This window comes from Triticum aestivum, unplaced genomic scaffold (assembly GCF_018294505.1).
Source record: "Triticum aestivum cultivar Chinese Spring unplaced genomic scaffold, IWGSC CS RefSeq v2.1 scaffold94736, whole genome shotgun sequence".
In the NCBI taxonomy this organism is placed as follows: domain Eukaryota; kingdom Viridiplantae; phylum Streptophyta; class Magnoliopsida; order Poales; family Poaceae; genus Triticum; species Triticum aestivum.
This window is the reverse complement of record NW_025229833.1, coordinates 1-7916: the sequence shown is the minus strand read 5'-3', so window position 1 is coordinate 7916 and position 7916 is coordinate 1. Positions and strand designations below refer to the sequence as shown.

The 7916-nt window shown below is 39.4% G+C and overlaps 1 protein-coding gene across 1 annotated transcript; it reads left to right on the top strand.

Annotated features, from left to right (window-relative positions):
* Window positions 1-835: 835 nt before the first annotated feature.
* Window positions 836-7727, top strand: LOC123175190 (ABC transporter C family member 10-like). Its single transcript, XM_044590166.1, has 12 exons — window positions 836-903; window positions 1293-2686; window positions 2905-3225; window positions 3299-3385; window positions 3510-4109; window positions 4195-4359; window positions 4477-4771; window positions 5367-5581; window positions 5678-5983; window positions 6463-6526; window positions 6778-7017; window positions 7168-7727. The coding sequence occupies exons 1-12, from the start codon at window positions 888-890 to the stop codon at window positions 7275-7277; spliced, it is 3813 nt and encodes a 1270-aa protein (XP_044446101.1). The 5' UTR covers window positions 836-887; the 3' UTR covers window positions 7278-7727.
* The last annotated feature ends 189 nt before the right edge of the window (window positions 7728-7916 follow it).

Below are 7916 nucleotides of genomic sequence, written 5' to 3'. Positions count from 1 at the left end.
CTTCGAAGTTGAAGGGTGCTTCTTTAGCTGGTTTTGCTTTGTGAGATGTGATGGTTTCCTGTCAAGGCATGTAAGAGTGGACTTGGATGTTGCTCCGTTTCTATGAAATGAAACAGGGCGAAAATCCTTTCGATCTACAAAATGTGGCACTGGAGGGATTCCATTTTCAAGTATATTCAAGACTCGCAATTAACAAGTCTACTAGCTAGCGTTTGCATAACTGCTAGAAGACAACTAAATTCGGTAAGCAACATCTTGCTAGTCGTCTCTAGTCTATAAAAAATATGGAGCCACTTGGTGTCTATTATTATAAGGCTGGTGGCTACCACCGCAATCGGTTAAATAAGATCTGATTCTCAGCATACGACTGAGATTCCGGAAAATATGGCACGTTAACATTGCTGTTCTTATAGTAAGAAAAAGACCTTGGACAGGTCCGGACCTTGGATGAGGAGGAGGGCGCTACTACTCACCAGCTAGCAGCAGCCTAGAGAGGTCAGCACTGGCATCTTTGTTGCTTCCTCTGTCGATCTTTTCTAGACCCAACAAAAAAAGTTCTTGCAGTTGCTTCTTCTCCCCTGGATTAACAAGGTAGTTGATGATCACTGACGAGTACAGTTTCCGTCTTCAGCTCTGTGTTTCCATTATTTTCATGCGGTGCTGTGATCATTGTGTTCGGAGCAAACATTCAAATTTCTGGATAATTTCCTGGGGTTTGGACTCTCTGATGTTGCTCCAGTTCCAGTATTTGTAGTTCTGTTCTTTGTCTTCTTCTTCATAAAGATAAGAGTATATGTTCTTTGTCCTAACTAGTTTCACGTTAATGATTGGTGCAGTGATGCGACAGGACTTGATCCATTTGGAAGCGACAGAGGTTGCACGCGCAGATGGATTCCCTCACAAGTAAATCCTCTCTCAACTTCCTCCTGCTTCATAGCTAGCCGCATCACTTCTCCTAACTTTGCTAAAGCTAAATATTTTTTGAGGACTTTTACGGTGCAATTTACTAGTCAAATATGCTAGAAGTATTAGATGATATCCACCGTTGATTATAGGGTTATTCTGGGCAACTCATCTTTAGGTATTTCTATTTTGATTTTATTTTTGTAAGGATAATTTGGTCCACGGTTAGAGGTAATCCGAATAACGCAAAGCCTCCGTAATAAGAGAAAAAAAAAGGCATACACACGGGACAGCGCCGCGTGCCCCTGCCGTCGCCGGCAGTCCCTTGTGCTGCAGTAGAAAAGAACATCACTTCTGCTACCTTTGCTAAAGCTAATTTTTTTTTTCAGACGAAGAGGTAGCTGATTCTGAGAGTCAAGTGACTCCCTTTGCTAAAGCTGGGTTTTTCAGCAAGATGTCATTTTGGTGGTTGAATCCTCTAATAAAGGTGGGCTACAAGAAACCCCTTGAAGACAAAGACATGCCACTTCTAGGCGCCACAGATCGAGCACATAACCAGTACTTGATGTTCATGGAGGAGCTGAACGGCAAGAAGCAGTCGCAGTCACATGCCACACCATCTTTCTTATGGACTATTGTTTCTTGTCACAAGCGTGCGATCCTAGTCTCGGGTTTCTTTTCTTTGCTCAAGGTTCTTGCCGTATCAACAGGCCCAATAATTCTCAAGGAATTCATCAATGTGTCACTTGGGAAAGGGACCTTCAAATACGAAGGCTGTGTGCTTGCTGGGTTAATGTTCATCTGCAAATGTTGTGAATCATTGTCACAGAGACAGTGGTATTTCCGCACTCGGAGAATAGGATTGCAGGTGAAGTCACTCCTGTCGGCAGCTATTTATAAGAAACAACAGAAGCTATCAAATGCAGCAAAAATGAAGCACTCTTCTGGAAATATTATGAACTATGTGACCGTCGATGCGCATCAGATTGGGGAATTCCCATACTGGTTCCATCAAACATGGTCAACAAGTGTTCAGCTTTGCATTGCTCTGGCAATTCTATACTATGCAGTTGGTGCTGCAATGATTTCATCTTTGGTTATCATCATTATGATCGTACTGTGTAACGTTCCATTTGCCAGACTGCAACACAAATTTAAGAGTAAACTTATGGAAGCACAAGATGCGAGATTGAAGGCCATGTGTGAGTCATTTGTTCATATGAAGGTGTTGAAACTTTATGCATGGGAATCTCACTTCAAGAAGGTCATTGAGGGGTTGAGAGAGGTTGAGTACAAGTGGTTGTCAGCATTCCAGTTTAGGAGGGCATACAACGCTTTCCTGTTCTGGTCTTTACCGACTTGGGTTTCGGCAGCGACCTTTCTGACATGCTATCTTCTGAAAATCCCTCTTGATGCTAGCAATGTCTTCACCTTTGTGGCAGCTCTAAGTCTTGTGCAAGAGCCAGTAAGGTTAATACCAGATGCTATTGGCTTTGTGATACAAGCTAAGGTTGCGTTCGCTCGGATATCGAACTTCCTTGATGCACCTGAGCTAAACGGACAGGTTAGGAAAAAATCCTACGTTGGCATTGATTACCCTGTACCTATAGCGATGATTTCGTGTAGCTTCTCGTGGGATGAGAATACATCAAACCCAACTCTAAAGAATATAAATCTGGTAGTCAAAGGTGGAGAAAAGATTGCGATTTGTGGAGAGGTGGGATCGGGAAAATCGACACTTTTGACTGCTGTACTCGGAGAGGTCCCCAAAACTGAAGGCATGGTATGATTTTTCACTAACATCATCTGTTAATGCAATAGCTGCCATATTAAGAATTTAGACATGATTAAAAGACATGAAATACATTATTCATCTGTTCGGTTTGCGAAGTTTTGTATGAAAATTATGCTTGACAATATTTGCTAACATGAACTACGTTATTCAATTCATGTTTCATAAAAGCTTTATAGCAAATTCCTGATTTTGCATAAAATTTTCAGATCCAAGTCTACGGGAAAGTAGCATATGTTTCTCAGAATGCATGGATCCAATCTGGGACTGTGCAAGACAATATTCTCTTTGGATCGTCGATGGACGGGGAAAGATACCACAACACACTCGTGAGGTGCTCGTTGGTCAAGGACATTGAAATGTTGCCATATGGAGATTGTACTCAAATTGGGGAGAGAGGAGTACATCTTAGTGGTGGTCAGAAGCAGCGAGTCCAGCTTGCTCGTGCACTATACCAAAATGCAGATATCTATCTTCTTGATGACCCTTTCAGTGCTGTTGATGCACATACAGCCACAAGTCTCTTCAATGTAAGGATCATATCAGCATATGCATGTTGTGTTACTTTTGATTATGACATTTTTACAAAGCTCTTTGTAACAGGAATATGTCATGAGTGCTCTATCGGACAAGACTGTCCTTTTGGTGACGCACCAAGTGGATTTTTTACCCGTATTTGACTCCATTTTGGTACCTGTCACCCCTTCGAAAATGTCACCATATGATGATATTTGTGTCTCTATGATGTATTTTGATCTGTAATTATTTTACATATTTTTTGATGTCATCTAAAACTAGTGATGATTTTTGGCAGTTCATGTCAGATGGAGAGATTATTCGGTCTGCGCCTTATCAAGATCTATTGACAGATTGTGAAAAATTTATAGGCCTTGTAAATTCCCATAAGGATACTATTGGTGCTGCAGATCTTAATAAAAACATACCTCCGCAAAGATCTAAGGAAGTGTCAAAAAAGGTGACAGATGATATTCATGGAAGCAGAAATACAGAGTCTGTGAAGCCATCACAGGAAAACCAACTGATCAAGGAAGAGGAAAGAGAAACAGGGGATGCAGGTTTCAAGCCTTATATGATTTACCTGCGCCAGAACAAAGGCTTCCTCTATTTCTCTTTGTGTATGTTTTTTCACATAATTTTCATAGCTGGGCAAATATCACAGAACTCATGGATGGCTGCTAATGTCCAAAATCCTCATGTTAGCACGCTGAAGTTAGTTTATGTGTACATTATTATCGGAGTTTGCACGATATTCTTCTTGCTATCAAGATTTTTACTAGTCGTTGTTCTTGGGATCCAGTCATCAAGATCCTTATTTTCCCATCTACTCAATTCATTGTTCCGTGCACCAATGTCCTTTTTCGATTCTACACCTCTAGGAAGGGTTTTCAGCCGGGTAAGAGTTCTTAAATGAATGGTAAAACAAGTTTCAATTATGTTTTACACCAAGATCAACTCGTTCCCTTTTTCTTCTAATGCAGGTTTCTTCAGATTTGAGCCTTGTTGACCTTGATGTTCCATTTTCATTTGTGTTTAGCCTTGGTGCCATCTTTAATGCATATAGCAATTTAGGTGTATTGGTTGTTATTACATGGCAAGTTCTGTTTGTATCCGTGCCAATGATAGTTTTGGCAATTTGGTTGCAGGTAATTGGTATGATTTTGTTTCTTTACGGCTAAGCTTCATGTCTATGTATCCGTGCCAATGATATTTTTGCATTTATTGTTCTCATTAACTGAAACCTGTTATGTTTGGTCATGCAGAGGTACTATCTAGCCTCAGCCAAGGAATTGATGCGGATCAATGGTACTACCAAGTCTGCTGTGGCAAATCACTTAGGTGAATCGATTTCAGGGGCTATAACAATAAGGGCCTTCGAGGAAGAAGATCGTTTCTTTTCTACAAATTTGGATCTTGTCGACAAGAATGCCAGTCCATATTTCTATAATTTTGCAGCAACTGAATGGTTGATTCAACGTCTGGAGATAATGAGTGCCGCAGTTCTTTCTTTTTCTGCCTTTGTCATGGCCCTTCTTCCTCAAGGAACTTTTAGCCCTGGTAAGCAATTATATCACCACCACGTTGCTTCAAATATTTGGACAAAGTTGAGTAGCATCTGATTTGCGATAAATATTATGCATTGCCATGTAAATGTTTCTACCTTTTCATTGGCTTTCTGACACGCTTTTGTAATGAGAACTTACTTGATACTCACCATAAATAGGTCATGTGTTAACATGACATGACTGTCCGACAAAATCATTTGAATGGTACGTTTTATATGTATATATGGTTGTAGAAAACTATAAGAGAGTTATAGTATGCAAATGATATTGATGAAAATTTAATGATAGTATTTTGACCTAGCAGTCAAAATACTTTCTTTTTTTTAGAGAAAAGGCATCGGCTGAGCCCGAGAAAAGTATATTTGCTGCATTCTGCTGGGCAGAATATGGTGAATATAGAACACTGTACATCTCTCAAACCACCACTTGTTCTAATGATTTTATGTATATATGATAATGCAGTTCAACTCCTAGTGCTCATGTGCCGAAGTTAACTAAATCAAGTATTTGGTACTATACAGTTATACAATTATGAATATTAACATTACAAATAGTAGAATTAATTCCTTGCTTTTGTACCGGCACAGGTTTTGTGGGAATGGCATTGTCCTATGGTCTTTCCCTAAATATTTCGTTCGTTTTCTCTATTCAATTCCAATGCAACCTTGCGAATCAAATAATCTCGGTCGAACGGGTGAACCAGTACATGGACATACAAAGTGAAGCAGCAGAAGTTGTTGAAGAAAATCGACCGTTACCGGATTGGCCCCAAAATGGCAATGTGGAGATTAGGGATTTGAAGGTAATCAGATATAAATATTTACACATACATCTTACAAGGTAAAACAATCCTGTTAACACTTTTAAAAAATGTATGCAATTGATTTTCATTCAACAGATCAGGTATAGGATAGATTCTCCCCTTGTACTACATGGGATCACTTGCAAGTTTGAAGGTGGAGATAAGATTGGTATAGTTGGTCGAACAGGATGCGGCAAGACAACATTAATTGGTGCATTGTTTCGTCTTGTTGAACCTGCCGAAGGGAAAATAATTATAGACTCTGTGGACATCAGTACAATAGGCTTGCATGACCTGCGGTCGCGTTTGGGTATCATTCCACAAGATCCAACACTTTTTCAGGGTACAATAAGATACAATCTAGACCCTCTTGGGCAGTTCTTAGATGAACAAATATGGGAGGTAAGATTCTACACATCTAACGATGTTGCTTTTTGTCATCTTGCCCAATGATCAGATAATATTATGCTGACAAGGTATCACACCAAAAGAACCTGATGTAATGTCGCAATTCAGATCACTTACTTGGTGTTTAATCATGATGCAGTCCTCTTTTAGTACTGTCGCAATTCAGATCACTTACTTCGATATATACCTCACAGATTCAGAAAGTCGAGGACATTAAAAAAATTGGGCAGATAAATTGAATTAGAGGAATCTGAAATGACAAGTAGCCTCTCTCATAGAAAAACTAGATTGCCTAGGAGGAACTAGACAACTCTTCACTGATTGAAAAAATAGGCACCCAAAAAGGTGATGGCCACATGTTTTGAAGCTAAGCTAGGTTTAGTGCCCCCCCCCCCCCTTTCTGAGTTTATGTCATATATACATTTCAAAAGGAATCACTAAAGTAGTTACTCTATTTGTTAATTATGCTGCAGGTTCTTGACAAATGTCAACTTATTGAAGCTGTCCGGGAGAAGGAACAGGGATTGGATTCACATGGTAGGAAACTTCACTTCATCTATTTTTTGGTTTATGTGGTTCATTTTTTAAAGTAATGAATTGGCTAAACAGAAAACTCTGCCCTAATTAATTATTTCAGAAATTGAAAATAGGTGTGAAAATACATGTGAGATGTGACAATAAATATGTCAAAATGTTAGTAGTCCTAGACATATTAGCTATATCCTTTTGCTAGCAAGATGTTTGGAACTATCTCATTCATAGTATTGATCAAGATCTTGTCTTAATAGTTGTGGAAGACGGGTCGAACTGGAGTATGGGTCAAAGGCAGCTCTTCTGTCTGGGACGCGCACTTTTGAGAAGATGCTGCATCTTAGTTCTTGATGAAGCAACAGCCTCTATAGACAATGCCACAGATGCTGTCCTTCAGAAAACAATCCGGACAGAATTCAAACATTGCACCGTTATTACAGTTGCACACCGTATACCAACAGTTATGGACTGTGATATGGTACTTGCAATGAGTGATGGTATGTTTGTCTTATTTCTAACTTAATATAGTAACCTGATTATAGAACTCGCCACCTTATTGATCTGAAGCAACTAATATGGAGTATACTTGAAGCCACATGTATTGTGTGCCTTTCGCATACTAATGAACCATATATGAACACTTCCAGGGAAAGTAGTGGAGTTTGAGAAACCTACAAAGCTCATGGAAACTGAAGGATCTCTCTTCCAGGAGCTGGTCAAGGAGTATTGGTCATACACATCGAACACGAATATTTAGAAGAGACTGTCCAATGTCGGTTGTTTACTTGCTGCAGCTTTCAAAGAGATAAAAGATAAATCAGCTTTAGAAAATGTGATACGCTTGAAGATATACAATAATCTATGCTACCTCAGATGTATTAATCTATTTTTGAATCTGAAGAAAAGACAGTACTATCTATATGTTATTGTCTCGAGATTTCTTTTGCCGTCTACTGCTAGCAGAAATTCTATGCAATTCTATGCATGCAGAATTGCTGAAGCTGAAGAGAGTAAATCCCTGAAGATTTCCTTGCTCCAGTAATCAGATATAGAAGGCCAGATCGGAGGGGCTTCAAATCCGCAATCTCTGCTTGAAATACGACTTGAGCATATGTGTTTGCTGACCTTTTGCCAATTATGCATTCATTTACGGTAGCTTGATAAGTTTATGCCGAATGCATTGACTTTATGAATGAGGTTTCAGACCATTCAATGTAAAGATACGCGATTGGGTTTTATATCTCTCCTAGGAAAAGTGGCTTGCTTTTTTCGTTTAAGAACTGCCTACCGTAGTGTTTGTATTTGCTTGTATTCAATGTAAAGAGATGCAACCAAGCACATAGTATTTTTATCCGTGTGAGATATAAACTGGGGAGGAAAGCAGTGTGTTTCCCTT

Bases quoted from the DNA above. Each gene is read 5' to 3' on its own strand.
- LOC123175190 (XM_044590166.1), top strand. The intron at 4,360-4,476 runs GTAATTGGTATG...TTGGTCATGCAG, and splicing joins TTTTGGCAATTTGGTTGCAG to AGGTACTATCTAGCCTCAGC. The intron at 4,772-5,366 runs GTAAGCAATTAT...GTACCGGCACAG, and splicing joins TCAAGGAACTTTTAGCCCTG to GTTTTGTGGGAATGGCATTG.